Source organism: Opisthocomus hoazin, chromosome 4 (genome assembly GCF_030867145.1).
Source record: "Opisthocomus hoazin isolate bOpiHoa1 chromosome 4, bOpiHoa1.hap1, whole genome shotgun sequence".
Lineage (NCBI taxonomy): Eukaryota > Metazoa > Chordata > Aves > Opisthocomiformes > Opisthocomidae > Opisthocomus > Opisthocomus hoazin.
In genome coordinates, this window is record NC_134417.1 from 53517419 (window position 1) to 53534328 (window position 16910).

Sequence of the window (16910 nt, forward strand, 5' to 3'; positions counted from 1 at the left end):
TCTGGGCCGCGGGGAGCGGCGGGTGCCCGCGTCCGGCAGGGCCCTGTCCATGGTGCTGCAGCCGGACGCCGCTGCCGGCGCAGCGCTGCCGCTGGGGGCCCGGCCGCCCGCCCTCCCTCCCTCCGCTAACACCCTGCAACAGCTGCTGCCAGTGCTGAGCCCGATTTACAGGAATTCGGCTTTTAGGGAGATTTGATAGCGGGACTGGGGGTAATAAAGGAAAAAAGCCTCCCGAAGCCTCCAGCCAAAGCCCTGCCCAGGCTCGGAAGCCTGCCCTTGTCTCGCAGGTTCTCGGCTGCCAGGGGCGCGGGGCGGGAGGGGAAGCCCCAGCCCAGCACACAACTTTCCTGCAGAGATCCTGGCTCCGGCGCGGCTCGGCTCGGCTCGCCCTCGCCCCGGCCCTCCCGCAGCCCCCGAGCAGGGTGTCGGGAGGAGAGGGGACCCAGCACCCTCCTCACCTGCAAAGCTGCGGAGAAGCCGGACAGGAGAACGGGAGAGGCTGGGAGCTCCCTCGCCTCCCCCTCCTCGCTGCCGGCTTCCGATACCAAGGAAACCCCCAGAGGGCGGAGGGGAGGGAAGAGGAGGCTCCCGCGGCACGCACAGTGCTCCCCGAGCAACCCCTTGCCCCCCGTCTCCCGGCGCCGACGCCCGCTGCCCGAGCCCGGACTCACGTGTGCCGTCAAACCGGGTGGCGATGGTGTCCAGGAAGGTGTTCTGGGGTGCCAGTAATCCCTTCATAACCGGCATTTTTCCAGTGCGGTGCGAGGTTCCCCATCAAAGTTTGCCTGCGAGGGTGGTTCGAGAAGAAAGTGCAGAGGGCGCCCGGGGGAAGGGACGGAGGAGGCGGAGGGAGGGAAGGATGGGGAGGAGGAGGAGGACGGGGATGCCGCCGCGCCGCCTCCGGCGCCGGGAGCCCCCCGCGCGTCAGCCCCGGCACCGCAGAGCGTTCCCGCCCCCGCCGCCGAGCTGCCAGGCAGAGGAGCGGAGCCCCCCGCCCCCCGGGAAGGAAAGGGGAAGGGGGTCGCCGAGAGGGAGCGGCCGTGAGGGCCGGCGGGCCGCGGGGAGGGCAGGGGGAGGGCAGGGCAGCCCTATCTACCTGCGGCTGGAGCGGGGCGGGAGCGGCACCGGCGGCGGCCCGGGGGCTGCCGGGCGCTCCTCCGCCCCCGTCCCGGCCTGAGCCGTCCGGCCCCGGCACAGGAGGAGTTCCCTGGGCGCGAAGCACGTACCCTGCCCTGTGAGTAACCATATTGCGGGGTAAAGCTTGGGATCTTACGTCGCTGAAAGGAGAAACACTGTTGACCCGTATAGCAAGTGCCCCTGCAGGTGTCCGTCGGAGAGCGAGACCAGAAGATGGAGAATGCTCCACCAGGTGTGTGGTCTCACGCACTGTTTGCATGTCGAGGTCATTTCCTGCATTTATTTATTTATTTATGGGATAGACATTTGTAACTTCATTGTGAATAGTATTTTAGACATTCCCGGAATAAATAAATTATTTTTTTGTCAAACAAAGAGAGAAGCGACACTTGGATCCTAGCCCAGGAGGTCTAATGAGTAAATAAAAAGAAAAAACAAAAACAAAACACAAAAAAAAAAAAACCAAACCAAAAAACACAAAATAACAAAACACCACACTACAAGAAAAAAACAGGTGAAAAAATTAAGCAGGCACACCAGCTGCTCCCGCTTTGGGATTAGTGACTTGCTTGGGCTGGTACCATAGCTCTGTAAATGCTGCCAGATAATGCTCCATAGTCATTTCACTTGCCACAGCAGCAGTGGCAAAACATCTCCGTGTTCTTTCAGGACTAAAAGACATCAGAGCAAAGAAGAGTGAGTACGCTCCCTAATCCACAAAGCCACTGCACATTATGGAGGGGGAAGCCTGTTGGTCTCTTGCTGTTTTACAGTATTACTATTTTTGTTTCTTACTATTCCCATTTATTTGTGCTTCTCCTTTTCTCCAGAAGGATAGGGGACTTTGATTCCCACTTTTTAGGATAAGCAGCTCAGACAGAAGCTCCAGGAGGCACAAAAAGAGTCTTTTTCTTTACATCAGATACAAGGAAAAAAAAACCAAAACGAAACCTCAGAAAATGCTGATGCATAGGTTTACAGCACAATATAAAGCCTACTCATGGTAACCCCACCTTGGCTCTGAAGATCACAGCAGTATTTCATCATGAATCTGTCCAATTCTCCTTCTACTGGAAGCCTATACAAAGCAATTGATATAGAGCTGCCAGCTCAGTTTTCAGAAGCGGCATGTGAAAAGCAAGACTGTCTTACAGTCGTTAGTACTTTGGAAGTCTTCGAGATCTCACAGAACTATCAGTTTCTTAGCTGATAAACTTCAAATTCATGGCAGGCTTTTACCTTCATTGGGAATCACTAGTCTTGTCCTTAAAACGTACAATTTTTCACACTGAATGCCAGCAATTGTTAATTTTATTTTTCAAGATTATTCCACATCTTTCATTTTAATATAAAGCAAAGCCCCAAAATTTATTTCTCTTGGCAGCTTTCCATTTAGTCTCGCTGGCAGGTATCACACCCCTAGTTAGGTTTGATGCTACAGCACATCCCTACTGGTCAAATAATGAAAATCTTCTTCCAAAACTTGCAAAATCCAGAAGAGCATGACCAGATTTTCACTTCTGTCAAAGTGCTCAACAATAGAGGTTATGAAGGTAGACCTGAACCTTTAAAATCTGCCAAGAGACTTGCATATGTTGTAGCCTATGCACTGTGGTCGTGTTTCAGCTTGCATTTTTTTCCATGACCTGCCCCAGACATCATCTAAGTAGGGATACAGTGAAGGAGCAAGGCATATATTCTCAATCCTACCTCAGGCCATAAGGAGAAAGTAATCTGTGTCTTCACTTAAAGATAGCAATGTATTTCTCAATCATGACTTTCAAAAATTCATCACAAACAGGGAAAAAAATGCTAGTTTTCCAGGGGAGTCAAATCGCCGTCTAATAACTCTACCAGCCCATAAGCAGCTAATAGTGTACCTCCTCACACACAACACAAAGTCCGAGCTGTAAACATCATGCTGTTTTGAGGGCTCTATGACATAACGGTTTCAGTAAATTTAGACCTTTATTAAAAGTCCATGAAAATTTCTTAACAGCTATGAGTCATATAACATTTAAATAAAGCCTTAGGTCTTAACTTGGGGGAAAAAAAATAAACCACTAACAATTATAGAAATACATACCCCATAAAGGATAATTAGCTGCCAGAGGAGTTATTTGGCTTGCTTCATGTCTATAATGGTGAACACAAATTACAATTATTGAGATGTACCCACTACTGGCCAGGAGAAGGTGATAGCAAGAGCAGTGAAAGGTCCACCAACAATAAAAAAGTGGTGATGCACAAGATGGAGGGACAATACCAATTTCTGTATAAGGAGAACGTACTGATGGCCTCTTCAGCTGCAAGAATGTCAGGAAGGCAGAATTTTGTTGTGTTTTACAAATACTCACAATCATGGAATACTGTTATATATTGATTCTGACAATAGCTATGTACTGTGAACAACTGGTAACAATTAAGCTTTTAAAAAGTCATGTTTGTGTGCTACTTACCACAAAATAACCACCCAAAATTTTCTGAAGTAGAAATAATGAAACATTTTACAGAAATGATACATACAACAAAAAGCCTCAAACTACGTAGGAAGGGAAACTGAAGTGTAACATCCTGTTTTGCACTTGAATTTGGCATATTCTACAACCTTTCACTCACAACAGTAATCCTCAATATACACTTGTACCTAGCTTCGGAGAGTTAGTTGCAAAACACAGAAACATTAAGTCTGGAGTAGTTCAAAGCCAGACAAATTCAGCAGGTTGAAATTTCAGTGAGCTGGGAATGGGAAGATCAGGAAAGCAGAGACAGAATAACTATGAGTATTCACAGGGAGGTGAAAGAGCAGCTGAAAGTTTGCAGTGAAGTCCTGGAAAGTTATTTCTTAATATTTTAGCAAAATGTAAATAAGAGACTTCGATAGTCTGAAACCGTTTTTCTGTTTGGTTTTTTTTCTTTTTATTTCTCCTATTTTTTTTAATGTTTAAGGTAAGGTAAAATACAAAACCCGATGATTTTTATCTTCTTTCAGAATATCAGCTTTTAATTCTGTTATATTTATTTCGAATTTGACTATCTGCGATATCTAGCCACTGTCTTTAAAAGATTACATATTTGTACGGGCAAGGAGAGATAAATAAGCATTGAAATACAACTTTGATTTTTGTGTATAATATATCTCCACTCCAAGTATATAGCCCACTCCTTTTTTCATTCACTGTAGAGCATTTTGCTGAATTAAGAATATAAAAAATTTATAGCAAGACAATACCAGAGCTGAGAGACTAGAGACTAATAGCACTGCTGATACATTTCAGGTTACCGTCTACATTGCAAATGAAATTTAGGCAGGGGCCTACAATTTAGACCAGAAGTACAATCTAAGAAAGTAAGGTTCATTGCTTCAAACTCAACAGTATGTAAAATATAATCTCAGCCATACGTTTCCTCCCACTTATCCACTGCTACTTGGGTACTCGACATAGCACATTGCATTTTGAGACACTATATAATCTTTTTAGTTATTGCTAGTTACCCAGAAATGAGGGCATGGGCAGAGAGTGTTGCACAGAACATATGCAAGGACCAGCATGTTGTAGTGTTTTTGGCCATAACTGCACACCGCCTTTTCTTTATTTATTATTTAACCAAACGCACATTTTCCAAGTTTCTTGATTAATATTCCACAGTACCACAAATTACCTCATAGTGCAAAAAGTTATGAGCTGTTTATCTGTTCCCTGGCATAAGCACTTGACCTCACCTTACCTGCTACAATTATGTAGATGAAAACAGTTAGTGAAAATCAAATTAACAATCAGAAAGGACTGCCTGCAGCTTACTTTTGTCCTTGACGTTGCCACCCCCTTATTTGTTTTTTAACCTGGGTATCCAGTGGAAAAAAAGGGAATTATGAAAGAGTCTGAACATACTAGGAAAGGGCAAAGAATGGCAACCTGCTGTTCATCTGCCATGAACAGGCTAATTTAGTCGCACGTAGTGTGTGTTAAGAGTCTTATCCTAATAAATGACCATTGTGCTTAAAGAAACACTGGTGTCTTTCTTTTGTTGTGCATAAGCCAATAACAGAACTTTTCCAGAATAAAGCTGCGTAATTGATGCTCTGCCAAGTGAGGGACAGTCTGGGTCAAAATCTAGATACAAAGATAGTCACCTCCTGAGCCAGAGGTGCTAAGTGCAATAGGCTGGGAAAGCTTGTAAGAAGAAGTGTTACAATACTAGCATGCTCTTCCCCCACTATATGCTGCTAATCACAGTGGAGAAATTATATTGGGTAAGACAGACCCTTGGTCCAACCTAGTAAGTTCTGCTTACACATTATGTGGGTTGTAAAGACCTACATTACACATATGCCCACAATTCCTACTATAAGATCATGTTTTCTGTTATATAAAGTTTTGCAAAATTTGGCAATATAGTTTAGACAGAACATCTCTGGAACATTTCAACTAAAAAAAAAATTTCAGTCATTTTCAAGATTGAAGGGAGGAAGGAAAGTACAGGTTGAGAAATCTCAGAAAATGTAAAAGAAGCTCACTGGAACATAATGCTAAAGAAGAGCCGTTATGGATGAGGGCAAATGGGAAGTAGATGTTGGAGTATTGGAGTAAGGAAAAGCCGGACCTGACCTTTGCGGCGAACCTGGAAAATCTTGAGGCCTTAGATAGAAAGCAGAAGTCAGGAGAAGCAAAACCCTAAAAGGTCACTAAGAAATATATCCTGGCTAAATTAGACACAGTGGGAACGAGATACAAGACGAGCCACAGGAGACGAAGTAGAGCAGCTCTGAAACAATGGGGCAAAACACCAGGAGCAGGGTGAAAAGAGAGAAAGGAAACTGGACCTGGCTAGCTAAACGGAATGACATGGGGAAAATACAGGATTGGATCATGGACAATCTGGGGAGAACACAGTCATACAAGTAAGGTACAGGGGAGGAAAGCAGAAGAATCCATATGTGATGGTACCTGGAATGAAGTTAAAGATTCAAACCTCACTTTTCTTCTGCTGTGGGCAAATACCTATGAAACTTTTTGGCAAAAGCCTGATTTCCTTTTTGTGCTAGTGTAAATAAAGGCTGCAAGCTTGCCAATGTTCACAAACACACCACTCACTATTGTACTGAAAAATCAATGTGGTAGATTCAAAAGATTCTGGTTATACTGATATCACCAGTGTATTAGACTTTTGGTTTTGTATTTCCTTTTAAAATATACAGGATATCATACACACCAGGTTTAAGTCTGTTATTCATATTGTTCAACTACATAGAAAGATTAAATACTCTACACGATATTGATTTGGTCTTTGTATAGTTAAAAGGTCATCATGCATTCACAGACCTGGGTTTCAAGTGTGTATCAGATTTGTATAAAGAGGAGATGGTGCCTCAAGTCTTCTGAAAAGCAAAAGGTGAATTAAGACGTGAAGATAATCTTGTCAAACCAAAAATGAGTCAATGGTGAATAGACTGTATCAGATCTCCAAACAAATAAGGTCATAAAATTGCTATTTCTGTTCACATTTTCCTACCCACAAAAGCAGGATCATAGTTCTCATCTCTAAGGATTGTGTGGATATTGTTAATGTTTGTGTAACAACCAAATTTTACAAAAACTTCTGATAATGCTAGAAACAAATTAGCAGTTGTCATTCAAGAGATGATTGGATAGTGTTCAGAAAGTTACGGAACCACATTCCAAACAAAGAGGAATTAACAAGACACTGAATTGTTCTATCATTAACTGAGCACCATCATGTGGGAAAAACCATTCATTGTTGTTTACAGGAAAAATATTGCTTAAAGGAGAAACGCACCTCTAAGCACAAAATTAGCATCCAAACCTGAATAAGAAATGTCTAGTTTGAATCAAGTTTGATTTCCATCAGAAAACCAAGCCAAAAAAAACACCAAACTATGCCCAAACCCTCAAAACAAACAAACAAAAAATCAAACAATACAGAAAAGAAAAATCACACTACACTTGTGGAGATGAAGGTGAAACTTGCGGTTAACGGGAACAGAAGTTTTCTTCTCAAATCTATGCAAGAACATAAAGATAAAAAGTTCAGTTTAGAAGAGACTGGAACACCGTAATGGCTTATTTGTGTATTTCCTGGATATGAAAGGCATTGCATGTCTGTTTACCTCACTGTAGCATTGAAGGTAATGTTGATGTTAAAGGATCTTGTAGATTATTCCACAGCTCAAAACAGCATTGCAGCTTCAGTTCACCTGTTAATGAAGAATGTAACTTTTGTTCCAAATTCTTTCCTTTGGATACTTAGCAAATACAAAGGTAGCTGTTGAGAATATTCTTTATAGTAATTACACAACTTCACTCATTTATGATGTGGAGTTTAAAACTATTTCACTGTAAAAAATAATCCATTACATTTTGTGTGCTTGAATTCAGAGTACAAAACCAGAATTATTTGCAAGGCAACATTGTGCTTAGTGAAAGTAAAGGAGAATTCAGCCTAGAAGTCTAAGAAGTTATACTGTTTGTATAGGAGCCATAGTAGGATGCTTTGAATAAAGACAGTACTAATAAGCATAGCTCTAGTTATGGGATTTGCTTTTAAGCCTTAAGCATGATCTTCCTGCATGCAGATGTAAAAAGTGGTTCCTCCCACAGATCCACAGAAGTTAATCAGAAATTGTGCTACCATGCTTCCATACAGGTATCCCCTCAACCCTGGGAAATAAGCACCTAAATTTCCTTTCAGTGGAATTTCAGTGTAGCTTGATCACTTTCCAAACACCATTATTAAAATACAACCCAGAAGACAGCCCAAATTCCTTCACAAGTACACCCATTTTTTAAATGATAGAATTGGATAACTGGAAAATACTTTATTCTTTTCCCTACTTGACATTTTTGCAACCTAGTTTATATAGGACTTAAGCTTTCGCAGTATCACTAAAAAACCTCAAATGATTCAGTGGTATTGTGCATGACTTACACTATTGCAATAAAGAGCAGGATGAGACCCACCAGCTGTTTTTACTTTAATTGTGTTTCTGACTGGCAAAATAACATGGGTAATGCTGAAAGTAAGAAACAGCACAGTTACGTTTGTCCCTAGCAGTGTTGTGGTGTTAATTCAAATTAAGATTTTGGTGGCCATTCGTGAAGTGACAAGAGACCAACAAATGACAGAAATGTTATTTTTTAATAAATCATTGCAAGTCACAAGAAGACTACCAAGACACAGAAAACTCAGAAGGAAACAGAGACCAGTATTTCACTAGGCGTCATCTTCAATTTTGTTTTCAGAAAAATTGCTTTGACAGAGGATTCATTAATAAAATGCCTGGGTGGTATTACTGGTTTTCATTCCTTCTTCTCTTTCTAATTTTATTGCATTTTAAAAAGTGAAAAATCTCTTTATAAAATGTAAGATTAATAGCTAAAACATGCTACAATTCAGGAGTTCCATGCTTGTAACGTACAACTATTTCTATCACTTCCTATCATAAAGGCACAGATATCAGTGCTGTCATGATGAATGTATTTTTAGCAGATATTGAAAATAAATACATAAATTAGAACTGGCATACAGGTTTTCTACAAGAACATCCTGCTAGAGAGATGTAGGTCCAAGTTCTTAGACATTTAGGGTTCTACAGCAAATAGAGATATGACTCAACTATATGGCTTGTTTTGGGTGTGAAGTGAACAGGAAAAAGTCATTTTCTCAAAGCTGCAATCAGCAAGCTTCACAGAAGTCAACAGTAATATTTAAAGCCAGTTAAAAGTTTTACTTTAGGAAGCTGCCAAAGAAAATTGAGGCTTTCCCCCATTATATAATCAATGCATTTTGTAGTGTCTTTCACAATGTCTAAACAATAACTGGACTATGTTTGCGAACTTTGGTTCTTTTAGCATTGTTTTACAGAGTAAGAATTCAGGGTTAATACTCACAGCGGGTCAGATGTAACTTCTACCTCAGTACAATTTATATATATCTTTAATGGGCATACAATTTAACCGTATCCAGAGGTCTTTAATCTTTGCCATAGAAGACTATAAATACAATGATCACAGAGATCAAAAAGCATGTTTGATGTTCATTAAAATGTCACAAGTAGAGGCTTAAAAACTTCCAGGAAGCGTTAGAGAAAGATGTGTTTATTTCTTTAAAATTTATTACCTTATTTCCAAAATACCTGTCCATAAAGTGTAAATGCACTCCAAAAAAAAATGCAGTTCATTAGTAAAAATGCAGCCTCACGAAGATGAAATATTTTGCCAGGAGTTAGTTGCAAGTTATTTGCCATCTTGTCATCTCTACTGAAAACAGAGGGGACTCTTGTTTGTTTCCCCCCACCCCTTTTCAGTTTGCAAACACAGTCTGAAGTTGTCCTGGTTTTGGTTAAAACAGAACTGATTCTCTTTTAGTGACTTTTCCTTAGTTCTTCTAAGTAGCTGCATTTTTCTGAAGCTGGATGCATATTTAACAGACAGTGTCCACTCCAAAGCTGATAACACCTAATGTTTATAGCTATACTGAGCTAGCGGTAGGAAAGGAATGCAGAAAAAGGCCCATGTTTATAATTATCACTATGGCAGCCAAGGTCACTGACAGACCTCTTAGGTCCCGCAAGTGAGGAGTTGTAAAGGGTCGCACTTGCAGGGAGGGGTGGGCACAACAGGTGACCCGATATTGCTCAACATGATATTCCATGCCATGCATGTCATACTCAGTTTAAAGCTGGGGGATCACGAAGGTCTCGCTGTCTTCGTCCATGGTCACCTTCTGAAGAGGAACCTGCTCCTTGTCCTGTCTGCAATTCTGATCCAGATTCCGATCCGTGCATTCCTGAGTCTGGTTCCTGTTTGCTGAAGAGGCCAGTCCGGGATTTTCTGGTGCTGCCTGGCAGCTGCTGGTGGGACACCAGCATTCCAGCACCCAGTGCTGGGAAACTCAGTATCAGTTTTGTATATTTTGTTTTATTTCTCTTATTATTAATATTATTAGTAAAGCTGGTTTTTATATTCAGTTTGTAAGTCTCTCTCCCTTTTCCTTCTTTTTCCCGTCCTCTGGTGGGAGGGCAGGGGTTAATAGCATCTGCCACTTGGTTGATTGCTGCCCTGCTCAAAACAATGACAGAAGTTTATTTTCCACCTTTTTACCAGACATTACTGTTATCATTCTTTATTCAGGAGCCTGAGTATGAGTGCAGTGGTGTGGTTACCAGAAAGAGAAATCCACAAAAAACCTCATGATATGTCTTAATGGCTAGATATTGGTATTACTCAACTTTAGGTATTTCAAGAGACATAGCACAAAGGATTAACTACAGTGTGTTAGAGCTTTATAAGCCAGAGCCAATTACACCCCATGCATACAGAAGTGTTTCTCAGTCTTTCATATTTACATGCAATGCTACACATTTGTGTTTTACACCTCAGCTCCTTTCTTACTCCCATAACATAAGTATTTACACACATACAACTCCCCACACACCACAGATATATGTATGGTATTAAAAAATATTTATGAATGCATATGTTTTATATAATTCATGAATATACAGGGAAGAAAGAGAGAGAGGGAGAGAGTGTGTGTGTGTGTGTATATAGTCACGTATAAACCAACTTGTAACCAGAATGATGCAAATAACCTATTGGTCAACCGGTCAAGCTGAAAAGTTTGAAGACAAAGTAGGGAGGGTATCCCATGATGATATTTCATGTATTTCATTTAACTAATTGTGGCAATAGTAAATATGTCAGCACACCGAGTGTAATAGCACCTTGTTTCCTACTTGGAGAAGGGCATGAGTGAAGAGGAGAGGATGGGGAAAAGAACCGATTTTAAAATAATTAAAGTGGGTTAGACTTGTTTCAAGAATCCTTGTATCAACTAGAAAATATAAAATTGGTAAAGATACTGCAATATATATATCTACTTTCTGAAAGATGGGAAAAACAATAGGAACCATTTTCCACAGCTTTTAGATAAAACTTTTGTCAACTACAATTCAGGTCATATCGTTTTTCTATTATATGAATGATCACCATTCTTTCACTTAAGTCAGCTAAAAGATAGTTTAAAACACCCCCAAACCCCCAAAATTATGATGTGCAGTAGATCCTATTTTTACATTAGAAGTTCTTCAGAAGACAACAAATAAACTGTAAGTGATTAAGGAACAAGAACGTAACCTGATCCACCAAGAGTACAACAGATCAGCCTTAATACTGATTGATCTGCTTTTTAATCTTCTCCAACTCATCAACTTCTTTCTCATCTTAATAAGAGTTTCATTAGTTCTTCTTCTCACGAGGCCATTTAAACATGAGAATGAGTAAAGATACTTCAGTAGTCCTATGTCATGTTTTTCTACCTAGAAGATACTCTATATCTCTAAAAAAAAATTACACAAACTGCCTTCTCTTTTCATTCTCATTAGAAAAACATGCACCTTACTCTTATTTTGGAAAGATTTTCTTTAAAAATGTGTCTTCCCTAAATGTACACTTTGAGTTTTACATTTGTGAAGAGAGACACTGCAAAGTGATAGAACACTGCAGGAAAAAGCATGATTGTTAGTTTGGAGAAAAAAAAACAACAAACAACAAACAACAGCAAAACCAAAAAACAGTCAGAGTAAGGCATTATTGGCAAAGCAATCTTCAGCAGGAAGATAGAAAACAGAAATTAGAAGGAAACATCTATAGGTGAAAGTTACGGTGTTTGACACAAGAAAAAGATTTGGACTAAATCCATGGTGCAACATACGCGACATCAGGCAAAAGGGGTCTAAGTAGGAGGAGATGGTATCTAGGGAGAGAAGAGTGGGAAGCACACCACGTCTGAGAGAGTGAACAGGAGGAGGTTCAGGCAATGCTTAGCTGTAGAGAGGCTCAGGAATAAAAGTGCAGCATTTTTGTCTGTAACTGAAATAATTGCGCAAATATGGAGTTCAGGATTGAGATGAGTTTTATACTGGAATCATGTCCATCTTGATTTTGTGTGCTTTTCTTCCAGGTAACCCCCAACAGGGCTGACACAAAAGGTTATTTCTGGACTCTGGTTGAAGCAATCAGTCTTGAACTCCAGTCAGCTCCAAAATAGGTTGTGCTAGTACATGTGGCACTTTGAGCTTGGAGAACACTTGGTTTAATTAGAAAGGTCAATATCCAAATAATTTTCCGTATTTCGAAGAATTTTGGATGTCAAGTGTGTACAGCCTCTGTTAGCTTACCTTCTGTATAAAATCCTCTATATACTTCTATACGTGCCATCTATAAGCAGTGCCTTTGCTCTGATCCTGCAGTGGATCCAAGCAAGTAAAGCCTTATGTATGCACAGCGCTCTGTGCACAGCAAAATTAGTATAATACCACAGGTAGGTGTAAGGATCAGGCTGGGGATCACTTTACAGGATTAGGGCAAATATACATGCAATGGATTTTGTAGGAAATGACCAGCCTTGCAGTAGATGCAGTCTGAGTCCTATTTATAGTATAATCTACTCTCTAGTCAGGTTAAATTAGTATCCTGATCCTTTTTGCATATACTAGTTGGCATAATCTTGGTACAATTTTCGAGACTATTCTTTATCTAGGATGGCATTTGCTGTTACAGTGCAGTTTAAAACTCAGTACAGAATTTTTGTCAGCACTTTTTGTCCCATGAAGAGCTGAAATCAAAGTATTAAAACATAGATACTGCAGACATTGTCCCGAGAGCACTCACAGCTTCTTCCAGCCTCATAATAAATGGGTGCACCAAAAACTGTGGGCACGAAGTGACAGGAATCTATGATCACCTTCATATATTTGATCTAGTGTCAAACAGTAGAGGCGAGAATCATTCTGTCTTTAGCAATACAGTGGGACCATATAACGTGGAATCAAATCCACGGTGAGCTGAAATATGCAGCTTAAAATTCAAGAATAGAATAGAATTAATTTTCCTACCTTTCAGTACTATTTTTCTAGTGAAGCTGGTCTACCACATTATCTATAGGAAAAAACAATCAAAAACCTTACAAAAATAAGGATCACAACTTTAACCAAGTGAACTAACAATTATATTAATGTTATGACCTGGTCTTCCAGTATCTAATCAACTGTCAGAAAAAGAGGAACATTCACAATTAAGAGCCAGGTATTGTGAATTTCTCTATCTATCATCTGCCTTGTTTGTGGCCGAATACACATGTAAACATGTAGGTGCAGTTTATGGTATTTTCTCTGAATGGTATTAGCTTACAATTTATAGAATCATAGAAAGGTAAGGGTTGGAAGGGACCTTCAAGATCATCTAGTCCCACCCCCCCTGCCATGAGCAGGGACATCTGCCACTAGACCAGGTTGCTCAGAGCTCCATCCAACCTGGCCTTGAACACTGCCACGGAGGGGGCACCCACAGCTTCTCTGGGCAACCTGTGCCAGTGTTTTACCACCCTCATGGTGAAGAATTTCTTCCTAATATCTAATCTAAATCAGCCCTTTTTTAGCTTAGAGCCTTTCCCCCTTGTCCTATCATTACATACCGTTGTGAAAAGTCCCTCTCCGTCCTTCCTGTACGCCCCTTCAGGTACTGGAAGGCTGCTATAAGGTCACCCTTGGTTATATTATTTTAGCAGTTGAAAGAAGCACTTTGCTGTTTTCTCTCTTCTTCAAATTGTATAATTTGTAGTTTATGTTTTATGATAAACTGTATGTGTGATTAATACTTGTAAAATTTGTAAAGAACTGGCACGTGATCATAACTGTTGCAGAAACTAGGGTGCCAGAGTTTTATTTCAGTTACAAGAAAAAGGAATTCTTGTAATAAATGATGAGCTATTAGTTCACAACAATGCCCGCTGAATAACTCCAAGAATAGTACTGCTGTAACATCTGGTAAACAAGAAAAGCAAGCATTTGGGAATCAACTGGCCAAAGCAGGTTATTAGATAAGTAAAATGAGAGTCTAAATGGCTTATTCTATCATATTCTTTTAAGTCACATTGTGGCAGCTGAAGCTCATTTCCTCAGTGGGAACACAAGACCCCATTAACAACCATCACTCACACGCTCCCAAGAGTCACAGCTCCATCAGTGTGAGATCTGCTTCTCCAAATTCTCATCTTCATGATTCCCTTTACATCTCCACTTGCCCAGCTTTTTCATGTGAACCTGAAATTAAACACACTCTGCAGTGTTGGGATAAAAGAGAAGAGCTCACCTGTATCTGACATGGACAAAGAGTGGAAGACATTTTATTTACTCAATAAGATCTCCAAGATAGGAGCAGAGCAAGTTGTTGGAGCCAGCATCACCCCAGAGCACCTGCTTAGTTTTGACTAATCCTGTTGTTCTTCACAAACATTTAATTTCAAAACACTGAATGAATCTTCCAAGTTTGGGATATTTGCATATTTGAGTACATTTCAAAACTCTGATATGAATATTCCACATTTGTCAGAGTTGCTAAATATTGATGTCCTCATCCTGAAAGTCCAACCTCATTCAACTTCGCATATAACAGTTGTTATAACACTTCTAATTTCTGGGCCTCTTGTCCTACCTAAAATAGCACAAAGCATAGGATTGCACTTGAACTTTAACATTCTTTAAGCTAGAACAGAGACCACCAGGACATTTCAGATTAAGTATTGTGCTTTTTTTTTTTTTTTTACTATGAAGAAGAAACTGAATTTTTGCATTTTTTTGGTTAACCTTTGGACTATTTGTACCTTTATTAAAGCATTTTGTGACTAACAGAAGAAAATTCTTAGAAGAATTTTGATTCTTCCCTCTCCCTGTATCATTGTTTGTTGACTAAAATAAAGTGCAAGGATCAGTTTCAGCCTGTTCAAACTTCAGTTAAGTTCAGGTCAAACATTGAGTTCAAGGTACTAACAGCTAAAGATCAAAATTTACAGAGGTTTTTAGGTGCTTCAAGAGGAAGGTAGGAAAGGTACAGGATTTTCAGAAATGTTTAATTATCTTGTGTAATATTACCTTCTGGGGGTCACCTCTTTTTTTTTTCTGTAAACCCCATTGGACACGTGAGTAGATGTCCTCACTTTCTCCTCCTCTATGCATGAGGGAAATAATTTACAGCTATCAAGCCCCTCGTTCTCCTTCTCCCGGTTCTTATTATATTATCTCCCCAATTTGCCCACATAATCATTCCTAATCTTTACTTATCCAGCCCATTTTGACAAAGATGAGCAAGGCAGGCTGCTCACAGTATTGCCTTTCTGGGCAAGTCTGAAGATGTCAGCAGACAGGAGGGACGACTGGTTAGGGCCAGTAACCTCTTCAGAGGTCCAGTAGCAACAGCTGAAGGAGGATGCAGTCAGACCCGGAACACTATGGAAGTCTGGCCCCCAAGCCACATGTGATCTGGGCCCTTATTCTTCAACACAATAAAGTCACTAAAAGAACAGCCTTACCATTAAGTAGCACATGAAGTATTTTCAGTGAGAGTAAAAGAAGCACGTGAAAGATTCTGGAAAGAATTAAAAAAACAAAATTCTGTGAAACATAACTTTGGTCAAACTGTTTCCTGAAATGAAAATACAAGCTAATGACCTGCTGATTGATATCAGCTGCATCTTTCATATACTTTTAGATTATGGAAGTGTGGTACAAAACGTTGGAAATTAATTTTGCAGCTAGCTGTGCCTCAATTTCCATCGCTTAATTGGGCAATATGGTACTATGAATCTTACAACTAACAGAAATTTATGCAAATTAGTATTTTCACCAGCTACTGTTTAAACTGCAGGAAAACAGCTTGTATATGCATATTTTGACCCAAACACTTAAATACAGTGATATGTACATGGCTGTTGCAAATATTCTGAGTACTACTCGTGCTAAGGCAAGTATATGCTTTCTTTTTTAACTCGCTTTTTTAAAAGTGAACTTGAAATTAATGCCCTAGTACTATAAGCACAAGTTTATATTCTCCAGAGCTGATCCAGCAAAACTCTTATAATATATACTAATATAGGACTGGTAATATGCTTAACATTAAGCTCTGATTTAGTGAAATGCTTTTAGCACTTGCTCAAGTGTATTTTGTAAGATAAGCATGCTGAAGTATTAAATCCTCAACATGCATGTTTCCAGGACTGTGGTCAATGTTTGCCTCCAGATATAGCATGACCTGGTTACTCATACGCTTGTAAGCTCCTGAATAGACAAAAAGTCCATCTCTCCACTGGTGTAATTGCACTGATGGCACTGGAGTTACAACATAGCTTCCAGCTCATGGTTTCAAACATTGTACAACATACATACTTTTTAAGTCCTCACTGGATCTATATACTACTGCTGTCACTGCAGGTGTCATGGACTCAGATCAGATGACCATGTAAAAGTTTAGGGTATGGGTTTAGAAGGGCTTTCAGAGCCAGAATTAAAACCTAAAAAAAAACCAACCAAAAAACCCAACACAAAACCACAACCAAAAAACCCCCAGATTCGCAATTTCTACAGAGAATAATTATGATCCATCAACTTCTCTGTTGACCTAATATTTAATCATTTTTAGATGTACATGGAATTACTTTTTTAAAGAAGGATACTTTTTTCTTAGAAGTTTTATTTATATGCTGTTAACCCAATGATCTGTTTCGTTTCCTTAAAACCCTAAAGAAGTTTCTTCGGCAACTGCTACACAGCAGTTGAATTTGATAAAAAAATAAATGCAATACTTCCGACTACAGTCTGAACATACCATTGACACTAGTGTTATTTTTTTCTCCTTTATATGCTTTGTATTTTGTCTCATGACAATCCATTCCATGTTTCCTTCATTATTATTCTCACC

At 40.0% G+C, this 16910-nt stretch overlaps 1 protein-coding gene across 1 annotated transcript in view; it reads right to left on the minus strand.

Moving 5' to 3' along the window:
* Positions 1-747, minus strand: part of KCNH8 (potassium voltage-gated channel subfamily H member 8) — a 196507-nt gene extending 195760 nt beyond the window's left edge. The window contains exon 1 of the mRNA XM_009938801.2: positions 672-747. Coding sequence (XP_009937103.1) covers positions 672-747 — 76 coding nt within the window. The remainder of the gene's footprint in view (positions 1-671) is intronic.
* Between the last annotated feature and the right edge of the window lie 16163 nt (positions 748-16910).